Here is a 21749-nt window from a genome sequence, read left to right on the forward strand (position 1 = left end):
GAGCTCCGGCTGCGGGTGGGGCGCGGTCCGGGATTCTGGCGGTGAGGACGCGGACGCCGCGGGGTTAAACAGTAACGCGTTTTCTCTGTGCTGATCTTGTGACAGAGACGACGGTCAGAGAGCCCGGAAGACGAGAGAGGTCCAGGTAAGAGTCCCCTGGAAGCTGCGTTTCATCGCTGACTGCGGCCACGGGAAGGAAACTGGGAGGTGTGGGCACGGGACGGCTGTAAGCAGCACAGAGAGACCGAGACAGGTTGGAGCAGTGGGCCCACGAGAACCAAGTGAGGTTCAACAAAGCAAAGTGCCAATAGCAGCTGGGGGACAAAGGGACGGAGTGCAGCCCTGCCAGAAGGGGCCTGGGCGTACTGAGGCATCCACATGGGGGTGGATGGCAGCTCGACAGAGCCAGCAGTGTGCCAGGAAAGCCAGCCGTGTCCTGGGCTGCATCACGAGGGTAAGGGAGGGGATCCTGCCCCTCTGCTCTGTGCTGTGAGAGCTCACCTGGAGCACTGAGTCCAGAGCTGGAGTCCTCAGTACAGGAGAGACACGGACCTGCTGGAGTGCAGCCAGAGGAGGGCCACAAAAATGATCCCGGGGACGGCACAGCTCCCTGTGAGGACAGGCTGAGAGCTGGGGCTGTTCAGCCTGGGAAAGAAAAGACTCCAGGGAGAACTGAGAGCGGCCTTTCAGCATCTAAGGGAGGGCTGTGAGAAGGAAGGGGGCAGACTCTTTGGCAAGTTCTGTGGTGACAGGATGAAGGGAAAGGGCTTCACATTAAAGGAGTGAAGACTTAGACTGGTTATAAAAGCTCTTTGCAGTAAGGGAGATGAAGCACTGGCACACACCCAAGAAGTGTCCAGGCTGGACAGGGCTCTGAGCACCTGCTGGAGCTGTAGGTGTCCCTGCTCACTGCAGGGGGCTTGGACCACGTGGCCTTTAAAGGCCCCTTCAGCTCAAACAGATCTATGATTCTACAATGTAGCATACTACAAACAAAAGCTTAATTAAATGCATACAAATTGATTTAAACTAATTAAGAGTATGACTGCATATAGTGACATTTGCCACCAGGGCCCTAAGAATATCATACACTTCAAGGTATGTATGAAAAGCTTTGTCAGTGCTTCTTTTGGATTTGACTTTATGTTACTCTATGTCCTAGGGCCCAGAATGGATGAGGGCAGCGTGATGATCCCCGTCAGTGCAGATACTTACCAAGTTCTTAAGAAAAGAGAGAACAGCCTACGTAACCTGGCATACAGAAAGTTCGCTTGCACCATGACCTGTACAAAATGTGCCGTCGAAGTGTACAGAAAAACATTAACGCAGGGAATTCAGCTGTCGGTCTGTAAGGGTGATCTCACAAGTCACAGGGCCGATGCTGTGGTCAATGCAGCCAACGAGTACCTGGAGCATGCAGGAGGTCTTGCTTTAGCTCTCGTGAATGCCGGAGGGCCAGAAATAACAGAGGAAAGCAAAAGTCTTATTAGAAAACATGGAAAAGTTGCAACTGGCAAAATAGCAGTGACAGGTGGAGGGAAGCTCCCGTGTAAGGAGATTATCCATGCAGTTGGTCCAAAGTGGTACCCGTCTGAAAAGGATAAATGTTGTATTCTTCTTGAGGAAGCTGTTGTGAATGTTCTGAGATACGCCAGTGATCCGAAGAACAATATAAAGTCTGTGGCTATCCCAGCAGTGAGCTCAGGTCTTTTTGGCTTCCCGCTTAATTTGTGCGCTCAGGTGATTGTGATGTCCATAAAGCTGTTTGTTGAGACCACACCGAGCTGTCTCAAGGAGATCTGTTTGGTGAACATCTGTGAGCGTACGGTAGCAGAAATGAAAAGGGCGTGTGAGATGTTTCTGGGTGAAGGCAGCTCACTGCAGGAAACTGTTCCAGCTTCACTAAGCCAGCCCGTGCCTGTCATCAAACATGGAAACACTTGCTTGCGTATCCTGAAAGGACACATCGAAGAGCAAAGGGTAAGTCCGTCCTGCAGTGCGATGAGCACACGCTGCCTCCAGGTGTCTGCAGGCTTTGGAGCCTCAGAGGACAGAACACGTGTTGGACTGGCCCACTAAGCTGTTGTTTTCTCAGCTGGGTGAGGATTTACGAAGGGTAAATAAGTTCTGTCCACGAGCCGATATTACTTAAAACTAATTGAGCATTAGAAAGGTTTTGTTTCTTTTTTGTTACTGTGGGATTAAAGTAAGCAGCAAAATACTGGATGATTAATAATATATCTTCTAACAGCATCGTAGGGGTTCACATTTTATCACGCATTCCCTAGAAGTCTTTGCTTACTTTTTTGCCTTGTCTTTTCTTCTGTATTTTATATTATGTATTTGTTGCCTGAAAATAACTTGCAGAAGCAACGTGCACTTCACCTTTAAACACTGCATCATTTATATTGAATCACTTAATTTCCTGGACAGAAAATCCGATGCAAAAGATGTGAGCTTAGTCCTGGTATCCCAACAGAGGTATTGGTCTGACAGCTGCATCACAGAAGAGCATCAGCTTTTTGCAAATATAACTTTTACATTAAAGAAGTCCCTTCATTCTAAGCTTGCAAGCAGTAAACCTGAAGTTTGCTGAAACTTTGAGCTCTCTCCTTCTAGTCTACAGCTATTGTCAGCTCTGTGTCTTTGGATGGCAAGTTCTGCTCTGAGATTTCAACACCAATGCTGCGAAAAGCAGGTCCAGCTCTTCGGGAGGAAATTCTGTCTCAGCTGAAGCAGTTCCGCTATTACAAGGAGTTAATAGTAACCAAGGGCTATAACCTGCCCTGTGAGTTTGTACTTCACGTCATATGGCCGCAGTACAACCACATGGTGCTTCTGTGTGAGGTGAGCGTCAGTCAGATTGGATTTTAAATGAAGATCTTCACGTTGAGTGATGCGAGGACTAAAGCACTTCTTTCTCCTGCAGCAATTGAAGGAGGCAGTTCACAGTTGCCTGTGTTTCATTCAGGATCACCCGTCGCCCACAATTTCTTTTCCAGAAAAGAACTGGTCGGTAATGCTGCCTGAGGTCACGGTGGCAGAGACCATGATTGAAGAGGTTTTACATTTCGCCACGAAATACCCTGAGAAGAAAATAGACGTGCAGTTTGTCCTTCACCCAGATGCTGATGCTACCTTTCAGGTAATACATTTGTTGCTAACTACCAACAAGTGGAATCCAAAATAACTGCAGATGTATTCCAGCGGGTGACTACAAGCTGAAATAAGGTGAATTCTGTACTGTTCATAACTTTTGCTTGGAATTCGTCACATCTGTCAGCAGTGGTGTAGCAAAGAGTGTACTCTTAACTGTGCTAGTTAGGAAGTAAGCATATCCTTCATCAGGACATTTCTTTAATGGATATTGTTGAGTGATGTCTCCCTCAGTAGCACTTCTCAGAGGCTTCCATGAAGAGGAGCCTTGGGGCAAAGGAAGGGGGGTAGGTGTGGGTTTTAAAGCTGAATAAAGACTCGTTAATGTTAACCTGCAAGTCATGTAATTACATCTGCTGCAGTTTTGTGAGCTCCACATACAACCAGAGCCAGGGGGGACTGGGAAAGGTGCTGTTTAATGTGTAAATGTCTTACCTTAGGGGACTTAGAATACAAGAAACGTGTTCGATAGTCAGGAATAAAACTTTGACCAAAGCTGACAAATATTGGCTGCTGATGTAAGTTCAGAATTCCTTACAACTGCACGCTGCTTACCTAACAGCATTAAAGAGACAAATAGGTTGCAAACAGCTCCTAAACCTTTCTCCTTCCAGATTTTCCGGGAAAAAATGAATTTAGCAGCAAGCAAACTGGGAAAGGATAACGATGGAAGTGATTATTTGAGTAAGTAATGAACAGAAGGGGCATTTCACGTGAAGGAGCAGACCAGATCGAAGGACCTGAAATTGTGTTCCTTCAAAAGGAACTTAGTAACTGCATTAAGTGTCACGAGCAAAGGAGAGGGTGAATGCCTGGGAGAAACACAGTGCCTAGACACAGCTCCTTTGGCTTACCACCACTAGGTTTCTGTTACAGCACTGCTTTTGGCTAGGACCTTGTTGGCGGGCACTGATCACTCCATGGCAAAATTCTTAGCTCAGCAAAGTGAAGTTGTTCCTTTAGGTTTGAGAAGTCACCAAGCAAAGGAGTCATATATAGTAATCCAAGTGATACACCTATTGTGGGAAAAGATTGAACACAGAGAAGTCATGCAGTCACCTCAAACACAACAGCATGGGATATGCATGAATAAAACGTATAGGTGCATAGATTTACCTCCTGCTTAGAAAAAAATATATGCATACATATTTACACACACACACACACATACACACACCAGATATCTTACTTTTCCAAAGCAGAATTTCAGAAGGATATGCTGCCATCGTTAATTTTGGCATTACTTGTCACTATCACCTGAACTTGTCATTTTGACATTGATAGGAATGGAGCTGGTCACTTCTTAGAAGTCTTTCAAGCAAACAAAAAGCCTGAGCCATGCTTGTTGGACTCATTTAAAAGAAAGCCAAAAAACCCCAAAAATCTACGTGTTGCTTTGTGGCTGTTTTCAGGGAAACCTTCCGCTATCTGAGCCCTTTTTTGAGTGGATCAGAAGAGCAGAATGCTTCTTGCACTGCACGCTTCAGGTTACTTGTAAGAACTTGTGATGACAGCACTTTGAAGTTCTTCACTCTCCCAACGTGCTTATATAAGCAATTTTTGTTCCAGGTATACAGTCAAGCAGTCGAGGCATAAAGAAGATTCCAGATAACAAACTGGCTATTGAACTTCAGGGGAAGACACATTTTGCGTTGAAAGCAGCAGAACTGTGGATCCAAAGATTGGTACAAACTCAGGAAAGTCACTCTGCTGTTATTGAAAACAACTACATCTTTAGCCTTGGTACAAAGGAATACACAGAACTATCTCGAATGAAACATTCAAGTGTATCTATGTCAGAAAATGTGAAAGGTGGGAAAGCAAGCCTAGCATTTCATGGACCCCCTGATGCTGTGATTGATGCAGTGCTTGCAACTGAAAAATTACTGCTTTCTATGCAAGAGCATGCTGCAGCCAAACAAGAGGAACTGCTGCAATTAATGGGTACGTAAAGTCAATAAGTGATTAAGTAAATAAGCACATGAATAAGGTAAATGAAGAAGCAGCACGCATTGCTGAGAGTGGACAGGCATGCACTCAGTTCACACATACACTGAACACTAGTTTAGTTGCTGACGATACCACACTTCACAATATGAGCCCTCGAGAGACCAGTTGTTGCTTTTTGCCCTCAGAAACACACTGGCAGCATTCCCAGGCCACAGATCGTACAGGAGCTGCCATCGTGGCACAGCTAGCTCTAATGCTGGCCTCCTTCTGCACAGCTTAACTTCAAAGCCTCACCACGGGAAGCTGAGACAATTTGCACTACATTAACACATACTTTGTTAAGCTCTTTTGCTAGCTACAGCTGCACCACTGTTGAAGGACCCACCAGCGGACTTATTCTGCAGCCCTTGACTTCATTAGCAGTTGAATTAGTGCAATTACAAAAAGCCACAGCGTATGGTTTGTACAGTAATTTAATATGGGTACTGCTGCACCAAAGTTTAGCTGTGGAGAGATATAGAGAAGACAACGTTGCTTTTCTTTTGATTCCTTTTTTTTCTTTTCTGTTTGTATTTTACTAATTATGGAAACAACATTATGAATTTCAGTTATATTATATAATTATATTATAGTTATATATATTATTTTTATATATTATTATATATTATATAATATTTTATAATTTTATATAATATTTTATATAATTATATAATTATAATATAGTTATATTATATAATTTCAGTATTAATATCCAGCATTCCTTTGGAGAATATTTAGCATTCTTTGCTCTTTGCTAAACTACCAGCATGAGTATTGGATTCTTCCACCTTACCTTTGCTTCAGCTATTACCACAGCTAACTGTTTTACTTCCTTGTTTCCAGGCCAACCAGAAGCATATCAGCTTTCAGAAGGACACCTTTACAAGACAAACACCACTAAACAGTTCCAAATATTACAGGTAGACTCACACCTTCAGGCATTTAAGGACAGACAGAAACAGTTTGAAAGGACCGGTCTTCACATCCTTAAGGTAAAGAAGGCAGACGTGGCAAAATTCAATCTCAAATGATATAAGTAACTTATTTAACATACATTTTATAAACTTACATGAACTGCTTTCAGCTGACTTCAGTGAGAAGCGTTGGATAGTGGCATGGTTCATTTTCTGGGGATTAGCTGCACACTTCAGACCCCTTACCTGCTTTGTGCTCAATGCATGTATCCTAAATCACAGGCTCTTACTTTGAAGAACATTGCTCAAACAAGAGCACTTGCACATCTCATGAATAACTGCTTATTTGTGTTACAGATCGAAAAAATACACAATCCCCTTCTATTTGCTGCATTCCAACAAGTGAAAAAAAAACTAGAAGGAAAAGGAGTTACCTCCAGAGGAACCCACAAGTTGTACCAGCACGTTCCTGCTCAGTTCTGTAGTTTGGTATGCCAAACTGGATTTCACAGAATATATTCTCCTCCAACAGGTAGTATGACTTGCTGTGATGTCTTTAATCAAAATGAACAGTGACTGACATGTGAAGTTGGATTAAAATCAGAAACATTGGCTATGCTCCACTACAACTGCTTCTTACCAGCATTAAGAGTCTTATGAGCTTACTGTTTTCTGTCCTGACCTGCAGCCAGTAAGGCTCTGGGAAGATAAACCTAGATTCCTGTCTAGCCCAGCCACTGTTCACAAACTTGTTAATGTACACGTAATGCCACAGCCAAGTTTCATTTTGTTGCTGCAGCAGCCTTTAAAGAAGGTCCAAACCTGCATTTACTTGCTGCCAACATGCATTCAGCAGCTTGATGAGAAGCAGTCTTTTAGTACTACCACCCCAAGAGAACTGATTGTTAAAGACTTCCTTAATATTTTTTGTTCTTCTCCAGACCAAAGATACGGAGCTGGCATCTACTTTAAAAGGAACCCGAAAAGCCTAATTGAGGATAAAGAGAAGAAGGAAACAGACTCTAAGATCTACGTGTTTGAGGCTGATGTGTTAACAGGATTATATACTAAAGGCGAGCAGTCTTACATTATGCCACCAGCAGTGGAAGGAGATGCCAGTACGTTATACGACAGCTTAGTAGATGATGCAAGCAATCCTGACATCTTTGTCATTTGCAACAGCCTTCAGGCCCTTCCACGTTATTTGCTGACTTGCTCCCAAGTGAAGGAGGGCCCCATGGATCTCTGAGGAAACCAGCAGGATCCTAGGGAAAAATCAGTCAGAACTGCAGCTGTTGTGAAGACCCCCTCACAACAAGCTCTAATACTTAGATTTCAAGAGGGTGCTCTGCCTCCTAACACGGTGATCTAAGGGCCTCTTGGCAGCTCTGAAACAGCCTTGAGGAAAAGTAAGCTGATAACATTAAGGAGATTAGAACAAAGTGATCTAGAATTAAAAATGAATGGAAAGCATCATAAAATAGTTTAAAATGGTTTCCATGTCTGATAGTATTCTTAGCTTGTGACTACGCATTACATGTTTGCATTTTCTTTCTTTCATTACACGGTCTCAATCTAAGGTATTGCATACAGTTTTAAAACCCAAGAAACCAAGGTGGGTTTGATTCTTACATTTCTTTTTGATGTGTGAATGCATCAGGTGAACGCTGCTTCCACCTTAGGATTTGCTGCTCAGTAGTTAGGACAAACGAGAGGCGGTTCTTCAACATTTCTAACAGTAGTTGCTATTAGTTTTTATTAGTTAAGAGATTTGGAGCAGTACAGATTCGCATATTCAAAATAAAGAGTACAAATAATACTATCAGCTTATCTGTTATTTTTCCTCCTCGTGTTTAAAGACGTGACTTGAACCCTATTTCAGCTTCAGATTTCTCAGTGCTGTTCAATCTTTCTGAAAGGCTACCATGAAAAAACTTGCCTGTGACTTTCTTGTTTGTTTGGGTGGGAGGGAGTTTAAAGTCAGCACAGAAGTTTGGATCTACTGTAAAAAGTTCTAATAAGCATCATTTCTGAAAAAGCTTTAGGGATTTTTTTTGGCATAACACATCACCTTTCCTCCTCCTCTGAATAAACAACAGTTTTCATAGCAAAGTAAAATTCTGACACCGTTACACAAGGACTGGTAAAGATGTATTTATTTAATAACCTTTTTTATTAACTGATGTAACTATTTTCCTCACTGCATCTGAAGAACATTGGGAGTATGTTTAAGAGAAGGAAAAAAAAAAAAAAAAGGAGAGAATTTGAACAGCTTTCTCCAGTGCTCAGCATGTGCTTTCTCCCTCCATATATAACACATTCAGTATTACTGAATATTTGTGGGTTTTTTTCTAGTATATAATTCCTACTCAAGTTCAGCTGCCCTCTCTGCACTCAGCAATATAATATTTCTCTATACAGCTTTTTAAAAAAATGTAATGCAAGATGTATATAGTTATGTTCATCTGGTCCTCAAAAAGATGAGCTTAATGTACAAAAACTAGAAAATGAACCCAGCACAACTAGATGTACATGGAGAACAGTTCAGCTGGAAGGAACCTACAGTGATCAGCACATCCAGCTGCCTGACCACTGCATGGCTAACCAAAAGCTGAAGTGTGTTATTGAGAGCATTATCCAAATGCCCCTTACTAAAACAATTACCACAGTAATTGAAAAGTACCTGATCTTAGGCCTACAGCAATCAGTTAACTAGAAGCTACTCCACAGCCTCTGGAATTTCTCTGTCATCCACAATAAGAGTGTGGATAATTCCTTCCTTTCGTTTTCCACTACTGACAGCCTTAATGTAACAGCTGTGATCACCAACACTGAAGTGAGTTTCAGTCCCATCTTCTACAAATTCACCCTGGAAGAAAGGAGACAAGAATAAAAACAAGCTTCCTTCTCATTTTGAAGTTTGCATCTACACCTTTGGTTTGGGAGAGCAGAAAGACTCGTGCACTGCTCTGATGCAAGCACAGTTTGACAATTAAACGTGCACTGAGAGCTTGCTGGATGATCTCCTACTACTTCTGTTACTGTTGTATTCATCCAGGACAGACTGCGTGTGGCTGCAGTTATCATAGTGACAGCTCTGGTAAGAAAGCACATCCTTCAGGGATACTCCATGCCCAAGGGAAGCAACATGCTCCCTGCTGTGGCTCAGCTAGCATGTCACAGATGAGTACTGTGGCCTACTTTGGTTATATGAGAGCCATAGCCTATGAAAATCCTGTGGCAATGATCACGTACCGCTGTCTCCATTTTTTCACCGTTGCACCACACATCCATAGTGTCCTTTTCTGTGAAGAAAAGAACAAAAAGTAGAAAGAACAGGAATCTCCCTCTTTCCCCTACAGACAGGATGATCTACAAATGTTAGAAGTTTGTTGTTTGATGTTACATTTGATTTCCTGGAAAAGATCCTAATTAACCACAGGACCTGGGCTACACAGTCTGTCCTTATACTGGAGAGACAGGAGGCTCTGCCAGCAGTGGGCAAACAGTTTTTGCTATGGATATATACTTTCAAACTCACATTACAGACAATGATGTTGACGTGACATAACAGAGAGCAGAGTACTGCTTGTTTTTTTAAGTAATTATGGAGAGAAGGATACCGGGCTCTCTCATAGCACTGAAACTGCCTTTCTTTGTCCCCCAAACATCTTTATCTCAGGGCAGTTCATTCCATCCTTAAGCTCAATTAGAAACCACAGCCCAGGATGTCTTGTGCCCAGTTGTAACCATGCAGCAATACTTAAGAGGAAGCTTCACCAGTAGATGCCACAAATTCCTCAGTGGAACCCTTCCTCCCATCTTCTTATAACTTTGGAAAAAAGGGCAGAAGCAATGTATAATCTTACTACTGAGACAGCAGAGAAACATCATCTGAAGGTTTTAGATTAAATCTGTAGTTTAGAAGCAGTGCAGAAAACAGCATGCTGATTAATCTACCAAAACTAAACAGTAATACTGATACACTTCAGTTCACAACTCCTTAGCTTCAGCTTATGGTTTCTAAAGGAAACCCCAGTTACTGAGTTAACAAACACCATGCTGTATAAAACTACACACAGATGTAACAAGATTACTGCTTTTCTGCCTGTCTTTGGTGTCTAATCCCAACCTTCTCCAGACCATGCAGGGTTTTACACTGCAAAAGTGCTAGCTACGAAACTATGCCTTCTCCTAATCACCAATTACTAAATGCATACAGGCTTTTTTGAAGGCAGCAAAGTGAAGTCATTCAATATTTACTTACCCAGAACAACTCTGTAGTCTGTACCACCCAAGCTCAGTATCCAAGTGTTGGTTGTTTTTGACCTGTTCTCCATATATTTCTTGAGGCTTTTCCCATTGATCTCCAAAGTATATTCATATGCAAAGCCACTGACTGCATCAATGTTAATAGTAGCTCTTGTTTTGGACGCTCCAACAATGAATGTTTCCTTACCCACTAATTTAAACATCCATTCTTTTCGTATTACTTCCTGGAAAAGAAAACAAAGACAATAGGTATTAATTGATGAACCTGAGAACTTGTTTTAGTAACTCAGAACAGCTAAACAAACCTCAGGAAACAGCTCAGCACTTAACTGTCTTCTTTTCCTGAAGGTACAAACATGCAATACTCTGTAAGTACCAAGCACCTCTGCTCAAGGATCGCAAAGCACTCTGATACTCACACCTTAACTGAGACAAGAATGATGTAGTTCATTACACGAGGACAAGTTAGCCAAATGAATACACCTCATTCGCACAGAGTGGTCCTCTGCTTGTTCTGGTGACTGCTGAATGGAAATGCGTGTATATAGTTGTATGATAGTGAATGTTGAGCATATAGTAGTTTCACCTTTCCGTCAACATAGACGACACGTTTTCCTGAAGTGGTCCCATGCTCAAATTCAATTTTATGAACTCCGTCACTTAAAGCTACTTCCCAAACAGCCACCAAATCTGTCATCTTCTCTATGTGGCTGTACCGAGACCTATGGGAACATCAACAAAGTTGAATAACTGTCATCAAAAGAATAAAAACAGGCAGGTAAGCAGGCTCACTCTAACACCACACAAAGACACACAGCCATCCGACCTCTAGAGCTTCCAGGTGGCAATATAGTTAAAAACGGTGCTTAGGATTCAGATATTCCTTGCAGTTATTTTTCAGCAGGCTTCCAAACACAGCACTTCATCTGCTCTCCGAGAAACTGCTTTAGTTAGTAGTCAGGGTGACCAGCTCAGCTATCACAACAGTTTGTTCTAACAGAAATATTACCTACAAACGCAACTCTGCGCATGCAGGGGACTGGAAAAGATATCCTTCCGTTGAGATCACGTTTAATGCTCGGCACAGCCGTCAGAGACCGTCACAGCGGGGGATATCTTTCCTAAAGCCGTCCGCTCTGCGGTTTTACCTTACTTCTTCTTCACTGAGAGTCACCTCCTCGCGGGACGCCATAGGAACCAAAGGACTTTTAACCCTCCCAACCCCAAACAGCCCACCGCTCACTCCCTCACGCCCACAGCACGGCACCCACGCCCTCCCTTACCCGCCCGCCACGCTCCGCCCCAAGATGGCGGCCGCCCGTCTCGCTCCGCCCCAAGATGGCGGCCTCTCGCCACGCTCCGCCCCAAGATGGCGGCCGCCCAGTTCCCGCCGTCGCCCGCTTCTGTTACTTTCCGCCAGGTTTCTGCTTCTCCCCCGCCGGAGCAGGAGGAAGCGGAATGGCGGGCGCTCAACGCGCTGCTGCGACGCCGTGGGCTGCAGCCCCTCAGCATATCCGCAGGTAACGGAGTGCTGGGAGCCCTCGGGCGGCCCTGGGCTCGTGAGGTTGGCGGTAGAGGTACCGAAAGCCTTCACTTCAGGCTTTGTTTTACGCTGTGTTTCCAGATGCGGTCGCCTTGGATAGTCGGTCTTCTCTGGGGATAAGGCTTGCGTTAAAAACATTATTGGAAGACACTGACCGACAACAGAAGGTGATGCACGGGCTGATGGAGGCTAACCGTAATCTCAGGTAAGGTGCTGTGCAGGGAGCTTACAGGTAGCACAAAGCACCAACAGTGCCCAGTTTCTGTCACACCCAACGTCACAAACCCCTTCTTGAGACTTTTGTCTGATGCACAGCAATATCAGCCCAGATCAGCTTGAGCTGCTGTCTTAACATCTTCCCCTAGCAGCACATTTCCCGTGCCTGCTGCTGCTGCAGGCTGTTACCGGGCACCACACATAACCCGTGCTTCCTTCACTGTATCTACTGAAACGAGCTCAATTTAAATCAAAGCTCTGTGTTTCTAGAGATGAGGTACTTAAATCAAAGCTCTGTGTTTCTAGAGATGAGGTACGACAGGAGCGGGGTCGGGCATCTCGACAAGAGAAGCGGGCGAATGAATTGGAAAACGTGGTGGAGAACATTAAATTGAAAATCTGTCAGCTGGAAGATGAGACGATAGCTAAAGTTTGCCGGCAACAGAATCAGGTCAGAGAACTTCAGAAGGATCAACTGGTTTCGCAGGTAACTCTGATAGCCCTCAGACAGCACTCAAGCTTTTGACTTCTCTTGAAAGCTCCAGAACAATACGCACTGGTCAAATAAACACGAGTCTTGTGTCAAAGTGAACTGTTTTAGCTAAAATTTAACATTTCATGAATAATTTTCTAACAGTGAATTGGAAAAATATATGAACCCCTTTTTCCACCATCTCTTTTGTCCACAAGTGCCTGCGTGGGCAGGTGGAGCACTATCTCCAGCTTGTGAGCTACAGTAATTTCAGATGTTCCTGCTATCTCTCACAGGCAAAATACCAACAGCAGCAGGAAAAGCTGCAAGAACAGGAGGAGATTATTGCCCGTTTGCAGCGGGAGCTGTGCAGAGCTGGGGCAGAGGAGCAGCAGCGTATCGACACTCAGACCAAAATGTTCTGCCAGTTTTGCAACAGAGCTCCCAAGTCCCTTCTAGATCAGCAGTAAGAAGTTTTGTTATATTAGCAAATGAATTGTAACATTAAAATGAATATATGGATTTTGTAATAACTGTTCTTGATACACACATGGAAAAAAAGTTGGGAGATCTTAGGAGTGCAAGCTGAATATATGTATGGCAACAATTACACAGAATCACAGAATCACAATTCTCAACCTCCGTATCCGCTAGGTGTCAGCAAAGAGAGCAGAATGGTTTATTCTGGAAACTGCATCTCCAGTGATTTTGTTCTGGAACTTGTAACATTTTAAACTGTAAATTTAAATAACAAAGCAAAAAGCAGCAACGACAAAGTCAGTTTGGGAAAGCAGTTTTTGTGGCTGCTAACTGCAAGCATACTTTCCAGGCAAGTTCCTTCACCTTGTGCAAGTTCTGAAAATATTCTAAGCATACGTTACCTGCAACAAAATCCCTGTCTTTCAGCTGTAGTCAGAAATAAGACAAGTTCTAGGCCTCAGCTGGCTGTTGCCACATTGTGCTGGTGTGGCCTATTACATCCAGGTCTGCCTAGGAGGAAACCTAGGAGGAATTTCAGAGGGATTGTGTGTGTGCTTCTGATGTTTCTTGTGCCCTCACTAAACAAGAAGGATCACTGAGATTGGTTCCCTGGCTTTTCTCACCTGTATATTCAAAACAGAAAATCTCAAAGTGACTCAAGGAAATGCAGCATCTCAGCTGTACAGTTTTCTGTGGCTTTATTTTCTTGCAGCCCCTCCCTTAGAAAGCACTTGTAGTTTCTATGGAAATGGAAGTTCTTAGGCTGTGTGGGACCTGTGCTCTTGTATCACCTCCAGTGGTCCCTGCAGCCCTACAGCTTGGGACTATGTCACCTTGTTAAGCTTCCCGGGTGAACGTAGCCACAAGATATGGGGACTGTCAGAAGGGTTTAGCTTTTGTCTCCTCGAGTCATTTTGCCACTTTCAATCTAATACACAGTTAATGTCTCTACATTTCTTAGAACACTGACTGTGATATGAAAGAGAACCTACTCATTGATGCAGTCACTTCTGAAATACATTGGAGCTGTGTAAGCTGACCTGTTCCAATAGGTCTGTAACAATATCTTTAAAATACCATTTTTCCTTTTTCAGGTTTCTTTCTCTAATTGATTATTATGAATCTCAAATTAATCAACTGAAAAAGGAGTTAAGGTGAGTCTCATCTAATGCCTCATGGTCCTACTGCTCAAAGTTTTTTCTCCTTGCTATTCTTAAAACTTGAAATGGCAGTTGTTCTGTTTTCTAGATGTCACTAAAAAGTAAGAAACAGCCAAGGGCTGTAATGGTCTTGGGAGTTTGGATTAATTTTGGAAATGACTCTCGGTGAGTCTGAGCAGCTGCTCAGTCAGGCCAGTGCAGCTAGGAAGGTGGTGTATTTAGACATTGGAGCTGTAATCCTTTGTTTGTTTTTCCACTTTCCCTTTTGTAGTGGCTTATAGGCAGCACTGCTGCATTATCTATGCTCAATTCACTTTCCTAAAAGGAAAGAAATAGAAAACAAAAAAAAAGGAATACCAGCTTCTCAGCTCCATTGTGTTGCTTTTATAATACAAAGCGACAGATACCTGAAAGACATTCCCATAAATTGAGATTATTATCTTGAAAGCTGAAATTAGATTTCCTTGCACTGTAATTTCTCTTGAGGAATAAATGTACTCAATTAGTATATGAAGCAGCTTCCCAGAATAATAGAGAAGAATAGTGGCAGGGTTTCTGCTCTGATCATTGTTCAGTTTATGGAAGTTTTGTCACATGTACCTGCAAACTAAGCAACCTTTAGATCATTGTGGCATTTGAATTGCAATGAGCTGAAACAATTTATTTTTCCTAATAGGCAGTATAAGAAAGCTGAAGATCATACACAGAGAGAAGTAAAAAGCAAAGAAAAGTTCTTAAATCTAGATGCTACTCCTAATTACAGAGCACTGCTCACGGTATGGAACTGCTAAGAATAACTCCATGCAGATTAAATGGTAACCCCTGAAGAGCACACAGAGATGCATATGTGTTTGGTTTCTGTTTGCTCGTTCTCGTCTTCAAAGTCTGTAAACTGTCTGGGCATCATTCACTGTTTTCATGTCATTATGCAAACATTCAGTACTGTGCTGTGAGTTCTCTGTTTCTGTACCTGTTGGCTACTGCAGCAGGCTCTTGAACTTAAGAGTTCTGTTTCCTCACCTATGCTGTCTTACTATATATAACAAATGGGAATCTCTCTTAACACCTAATGTGCTTGAAGACATTCAAGCTTGTTGATTATGGAATGAATGAAATGAAAGAAATAACACGGTGTATGTTGCAGTCTTTTCAGAATCAGCTTGTTGAAACAAAAGCCAAGAATGAACAGCTTTTGCTTGAAAATACCAATCTCAAGAAAGATTTGGAAACAAGGTGAGAAAGGGTAAACATCTTTCTTAAAAGCATGTCAGTAGGAACTTTGCCAAGAAAAACCCAGCAACTCTGAAAGTGTAGTGTGAAATCTGCCTTTAAAGTCAATTCATAAAATAATTAGTATTTTAATAAGGCAGGAGCAATCAACCTTTCCTCCCTACGCTGCTGCTAATAACATCTATTAATGTACAGTGCATCGTGTTGGACAACTGCATTGATATTTGCACTGTATTCAGCAAAAGCAGTAAAAATGCACGTGGGCAAAATTGTTCCTTCCAGTGGTAGCATTACTGCCAAGCCTGATTTCCACTTCAGACCTGCTGGGCAGGGTAGTGAAGCAGATGGTTTTAGTAAGAAAGGCTGAGCCAGCAAAATTGCTTTGGATGCTATGCTATATCTCTATTACAGTTATTGCCACAAAGATATGTGGTAGAATTTCATTTCCAGAATGAAGTTATGGCACTAGTAATGCTTTCTTACTGTTTCACTTGGCTGAATTTTATAGCTGTGTTTCCATGCAAGACAGATAATGTGGTATATTTTCTTTCCTACAGACCAACTGTGCAGGAACTAAAACTTTACAAGCACCGAGTGAAGAAACTAGAGAAAACTTTGAAGAAAACTATCCAGTAACTATTTTTCTTCAGTAACTTTCAAGAATCCTCTGAACTATTGAAAGGCAAAGATGCTCTGCAACCAGTCACATAGATAGCAGCTTCCAAAGCACGTACCTTATCACCACTGTCCCACTGTGGTTCATGGGCAGCAAATGCTCCTGTATCTCCAAAGACACCTTGTGAATCTCCAGTGTGGTGGCACGGTGTCCAAATAGGTGCACAGCACTGTTTCTTTGTAGTTTCATTTTGTCTTTTGGGATCGGTGTGCTACCATAGGCAGGGTGGGCAGAACCAAACTGTGTTGTCTGCCCCTTCTACGAGCTACAAAGCAAGTTACTAGTTGCTGTGTGGACTGAGGGTATTAATGAGAGTTGGTGAACCGTTGAAGATACCTGAGGTTATGCCCATGTTGTCCTTAGAAATTTACTACTTTTTTTTTTCCCCCTCTGGAACATTGCTTAGAAAATACTTTTTAAAGCAGAAATCTAGTACTGACAGAGTGTCAGTCTGGAATTTCACTTAATTATTTGTTTATGTGTGTATTGAATACTACATATTTTTAGCACAGTACATTATCTGAAAAATGCACTGCTTTAAAAATGTTTAGTTCCTCATTTTACACTGTGTCTATTTAAATGGTCTGTCCTGCAGCGGGTACGATTTAGTAGTTTTGGTCTGAAAGCCATCCTATGGTATGTGTTTGGCCTACTGATGACCTAACCACATGTGTTTGGCATGCAGGCCTTCAGGGAGCAGTGCCAGAGGAGGAGCAGAAGAAAAGAAAGAACCTGAGAGTACTGCAGGAGATGAGCTGCATGCAGTTTGCCAGCAGTACTTAAAGGTATGCCAGCTTCATTGGTACTGTGTGCATCCAGCACTTTCATAATGAAATAGGAGTAAACTGAAGCATGCTCTTTTGAATCCAAGAGCAAGGTCCTGAACATAACACGTAACGTTCTGGCTGTGGCAGTTGATGTAGGCTACTTTAATGCAAACTACCTGAAGCTACAACAAAGCAGAGATTAGCTCCAATCAATGATTTAGCTCAAATTCTTGTCAGGATAGGGAACAAGGATCAAGGTCCTGTGCAAAGCATACCATTCTGTTACAGTCAAAGAACTGCTGAGGAGATAATAGCTTTTCATTCTTCCTTGAGTGAAGAAGGAGCAAATATAGTGAAGCTTAATAAAATATAACTGTGGAAGTAACAGTGCTGTGAGGGGATAAATGAAATATTCCCTCAGTGGGAAGTCTACTTGCATAACTTATATATCTTAGTATATTTTAAAGTCTTTGAATCTATGACATTGGGTGCAGCTATAAAAGTCATTGCTAGTAACTTACTGGAGACATTTATTGTTTAGTGTTTAGGTGTTGGTGACTGGTGGTAAGGGAATTTATAATAAAACGTTCAGTTTGAGCAATAACTTTTTTTTCCATCCGTTATTGAAGGTGTTGTCCAATATTGATTCTATTATACAAAGTCCAAGAGCTCCTCCGTTAATACACAGGCGCAGTAAAGGGCCAGTGCAAAATTCTATGAAGGAGAATGGACAAGAATGTGGATATGAGCACCTCCCACTCACTATAGAAATGTGGGCAGATCAGCTAGTGGCCCTAAAGGTAATGCACTCTCACCCTTGGCTTTATATTCTTCCTTTAATCTGTTTCTGTGCTTTCATTTGTGGTGCTGTCTGACTTGGTGTTAAATGGACAGCAGAATATTTAAGCAGTTACTACAATAAGCTGCATCCCCTCTGTTTTAAAAGGATTTGCACAGGTCATTGAGAAAACTGTCTCTGGAATTGGTGCCCTGGCATGTTATGGATCCACAAGATAACAGAGAATCCATACAAGTTCAAGACCTTCAGTTTTTAGTAGATACAGTTTTAGAAGAAATAGAAAACAAAGAGAAGGTAATTCCTCACACACTAATCAAACTTCTGCATTTCAAAGCCTTTTGGGGTTTAAGAAATAGCTGTGTGAAGAGGTCCAATACTCAAAGACTACTTTCACATAATGGATAAATTCACCCTGGGGAAGACTGCTTTAATCAAAGTCATTTGACCAGCCATGAATTTGCATTGCCCTGTAGTGTCAGGTATTATCCTGTTCTATCTTTTTCTCAGTCAGCATTGAGAATACATGAACAGACCTCAGAAACAACAGAAAACAATGCTCCCAAAAGAATTTGCTTCTTCCATAAGAGTATTTTTGGTTTGCTGGATATATCTCTTGGGATTTAAGAATATTTGAAATGTCTTGATTTAATAAGGGAAGTTACACCTGCTTTTCTCCATTGACTAGTTTTAAGAATGTTTTGCAGTTGAAAAGAATCCTTGCTTTCTAAATTGCTTAACAAAACTTACCCTTTCTGCAGAACAGCCAGACTCCATCCTTGCCAACACTGTTTGCAATGGTCTCTCACTTCCAGAAGTTATTTGATGTGAATTCTCTGAATGGCATTTACCCACGAATGAATGAGGTTTACACAAAACTTGGGGAGCTGACCAATGCTATGAGAAACCTCCATGAGATCCTGGAACTAGGTAAGGGCTTGTCACCTAGCACTTGTTCAGGCTATTTCCAAAGGAAAAAAGAAGAAAGTGAAAGCCCAGCTCTTCATGGGAAGTATGGTGAGCTGCTGAGTAATGAATAAATGAGGTATATTCTTCACTGGGAAGATAAAAATAAGACTGTCAATTGGGAGTAAGCAAAAATCTGTTACTTGTAGGCCTTTAGCAGTTGCTGAGGAATAAGAGGGAGGGCAGGAGGAAGAAGTAACACAATAAATTGAAGCATCTTTTACCCCCCTGCCTCCACATAAAGCCTTGTTTTATGAGCACTGACTTAATAATTCTCCTTTAATAACTTTTTCATGCTCTACTTGAAATGCAAAGTTTGTTTGTTTTAAATTGATTTGAAATAACAGATAAACAAACTTTGCTCTAGATTTCTCCTCAGGAACTCATTCAAGTAAGTATGTCCAGTCCTTAAGAACTTCCCTCTTACAATCCTAAAGGTTTACTTGTTTTCTAAGTATTGAATGTCAAGAACTAAGTGCCACCAGAGGCCTGTGTAGTTACTTCTGAGTGCCCATTCATTCTCTTCTGATTTTGCACTTCTGAAGAACAGCAGCTGCTAATCTTCCCTGAGCTCATGGGTTTAGAGGCTTGGCTGTGCTGCAGGGTGTACAGCCAGAGGGCAAGGCTCCTGAACTACTGAGGCCTTTGAAACCTCATTCAAAAAAGGAAAGCAGACTTCCTGCCTGCCACCACCAACAGGAGCTGAAGAAGCTTCTAGTCTCCCTCGTAATTACAAAGCAATAGAGCTCAGTGCATACCTTCTCCACAAATAGTTCCTCTGAAAGCGAGTGAGGGAAGGACAAAGAAATCAGTACCTTTTTACCTTTCATCACGGTAGCCAAAGCAGCTTAAAACCAACAAAGTTATTGCTGTTAACAATATATCAGTGAGCAGGTTCCCTCTATGATGTACTTCTGTTGTGCTCTAGAAAGCCAATGAATAACCTCTGTATACACTGCCAGTTGGCTGCTTTCCATTGGCAATGGAGGACAGACTGCAGTACCAGTATTTTCAGTTAAGAAAATATCTAGCTCTGTCATGTTTTCAGCTACTGAAGGATTAATGAGATTCCCTCCTCCCAGTAGCATCAGTGTATTTCTCAATATAGACATTTTGTTCACTGTGAATGATGAAACTTGTATGCCTAGATCCGTGAAAGTTGAATAGAATCTGGGCACTTGTAAGAACTGAATTATGCCATCTTTCCCTGTTCTTATTCTTGCCAGAAACATGAAGTCTTTGTTTTCCAGATCGCTCAGTTCCACCCACTGTGGTGGTGGATACTGTTGGGAAACTGTGTGACATCATTAATGAGAATGTGACTGAACAACTACAGCGGCTACTGGGCACCCAAGACATCCACAGGTATTTAGATCTGTTCCATTGGCAACAGTTGTGCAAACATAGACCTTACCAATTGTGAGAGCTGCCTGAGATTGATACTGAAAGGGACTTGAATCGTTTGCTACACAGTCAGCTAGCTGTGACAGTGAGGGATTGACTTCTATCCTACATGGAACAAATCTTGATGCTTTCAAAAGGGTATTGCTGGTAAACATCAAAAAATAAGGTCCCCTTGCCACTACCTTGTTGATTTGCATGGATATAGTGATCAGAAAAGCCTCTTAAGCTTCTGTTTCATAAGGAAACATTGCAACTGCTGCATGTTGGTGGGGATGTGAAACTACTTCAAGGTTGCAACAGTAATACTGAAATATATCAGTTGCTGAGAGAACCTCAAGCTTCCTACAAATCTTCTGGGAGCTGAACAAGTCTTGTTACCACCAAAAATTAAGAACACAGAGGTGGAAACAAGCTATAAGAGCTTGTATTCAGTATGTGCTGTACAAAGAGTTTAACTGCAGCAGTAAATTCGTACCAGGCAAAGTTAACAACGCTGACACCATCAACCTTTCTACACTCCTTACAGCTTTAACTATAGACAATATTCTTTCCTTCATCTCTGTAGCAGTTATGCTGCCTAGGGTGGCTGATCTATTTAGCATATATACCTGCAAAAATTACAGGGCACTGCGTAAGGAGGAAAGGAAGGATGCATCAGTCAGAAATGGTGAAATCAAGAGAGGATCTTTTAACAGTTGTTGGCTGCAGGTTTCAGAATGTGAGAATGCATTTTCAGTGTTGCTGCGTTGGTATATACTAAGTAACAGTATTTTCAGAAAGCAGTGACACTGTATGGCAAAACAGCCAAGAAAATGAACTTTGAGTTCTTACATCTTTGATGTAATGGTCTTACTTACAAATTGCAGTATCATCAGTAAGTTAGAAGAACATGAATGCTTCTTTCCACCGTTTCAAGCTCTCATTCAAGATTTGCTCTCCCTTCTAGGTGAGTAACGTTTGCAACAGCTGTAATTATCTTCCTGACCAAGTTTCCTCCCAAGACTTTAAATAGCTGGCACACTTTGTTTACTCCTGGTGTGCAAAAAACACAAGGAAAGTGTGAGCGAAGGTGCTAACCCTTGCCTTGCTCTCCTTCAAGTGAGTGAAATAACCAGGTTTTCATTGAAAATAGGGTCAGTTACATTCAGCCATAAAACTTATAAGCTAATTTTTTTTTCCCCAAAAAAGCTTTAAAAGGTTAGAGCAGTTTATTCTCTGCAGTACTTTTTTTGCTCACTGGCTGTATTGCTAACATCTAAGGTAGAATTTTGGTTGAACCTTTAAGGTGCTGTATATACATCTCACAATTTTGCTTTCTGTTCTGTTTCAGAGATCAGTAACCTGGATGACATTTTGCCTGCTGTGCAGAAGCTGAAATGGGCAGCTAGTTGACAGTTAGCCTGGTCTGTCTTGGGAAGACTTAACCTGTGAGGCAGCCTGCTGCTTCACAGCTACCTCTAACCTCTGTTACCTAATGAACAGTTTCAGACTTTCTGATACAAATAAAAGTTTGGCTTTGCCACCGCATTCTTTAGTGTCTCCAAATTCTTACAGTGACCGTGAAACAGGAAAAATAACCACAAGCAACTGGTCTGCTGTGTCCTGGAGAGAAGACCAATACATACTGTTTTGATGTAAGAAACCAAAAACCACAAAAGCACTTACCTTTCTGAATGTAGCTGGTCAGCAGGTATGAGGTAAGGCAGCT

At 42.1% G+C, this 21749-nt stretch overlaps 3 protein-coding genes across 6 annotated transcripts; 2 read left to right on the forward strand and 1 right to left on the reverse strand.

Annotated features, from left to right (window-relative positions):
• Positions 1-63: 63 nt before the first annotated feature.
• On the forward strand, positions 64-7308 carry PARP9 (poly(ADP-ribose) polymerase family member 9). Of its 2 annotated transcripts, XM_065750665.1 has the most exons (9): positions 64-145; positions 1163-1980; positions 2620-2847; positions 2930-3145; positions 3771-3840; positions 4726-5100; positions 5989-6137; positions 6417-6591; positions 7001-7308. In XM_065750665.1, the coding sequence occupies exons 2-9, from the start codon at positions 1171-1173 to the stop codon at positions 7306-7308; spliced, it is 2331 nt and encodes a 776-aa protein (XP_065606737.1). In that variant the 5' UTR covers positions 64-145; positions 1163-1170. The 2 variants fall into 2 exon arrangements, with proteins under 2 accessions (XP_065606737.1, XP_065606735.1); XM_065750663.1 differs by lacking the exon at positions 64-145 and having other exon boundaries at positions 1096-1980.
• Positions 7309-8577: 1269 nt separating this feature from the next.
• On the reverse strand, positions 8578-11558 carry FAIM (Fas apoptotic inhibitory molecule). The gene is made up of 5 exons (XM_065750666.1): positions 11480-11558; positions 10918-11053; positions 10327-10555; positions 9315-9364; positions 8578-8928 (listed from the first exon to the last, which is right to left on the reverse strand). Exons 1-5 carry the CDS (start codon positions 11521-11523, stop codon positions 8779-8781), a joined length of 609 nt encoding a protein of 202 aa, XP_065606738.1. The 5' UTR covers positions 11524-11558; the 3' UTR covers positions 8578-8778.
• A 407-nt stretch (positions 11559-11965) lies between these two features.
• On the forward strand, positions 11966-21579 carry CEP70 (centrosomal protein 70). Of its 3 annotated transcripts, XM_065750392.1 has the most exons (14): positions 11966-12079; positions 12397-12577; positions 12859-13028; positions 14137-14196; positions 14879-14978; positions 15347-15435; positions 15990-16064; positions 16794-16893; positions 17505-17675; positions 17822-17968; positions 18433-18601; positions 19888-20002; positions 20908-20987; positions 21372-21579. In XM_065750392.1, the coding sequence occupies exons 1-14, from the start codon at positions 12045-12047 to the stop codon at positions 21431-21433; spliced, it is 1554 nt and encodes a 517-aa protein (XP_065606464.1). In that variant the 5' UTR covers positions 11966-12044; the 3' UTR covers positions 21434-21579. The 3 variants fall into 3 exon arrangements, with proteins under 3 accessions (XP_065606464.1, XP_065606467.1, XP_065606468.1); XM_065750395.1 differs by lacking the exon at positions 17505-17675; XM_065750396.1 differs by lacking the exons at positions 17505-17675; positions 17822-17968.
• Positions 21580-21749: the final 170 nt, after the last annotated feature.

The sequence above is a fragment of the Cyrtonyx montezumae genome, unplaced genomic scaffold, assembly GCF_038088225.1.
Source record: "Cyrtonyx montezumae isolate F1298 unplaced genomic scaffold, pur_monq_1.0 scaffold_7, whole genome shotgun sequence".
NCBI classification, from domain to species: Eukaryota; Metazoa; Chordata; class Aves; order Galliformes; family Odontophoridae; genus Cyrtonyx; species Cyrtonyx montezumae.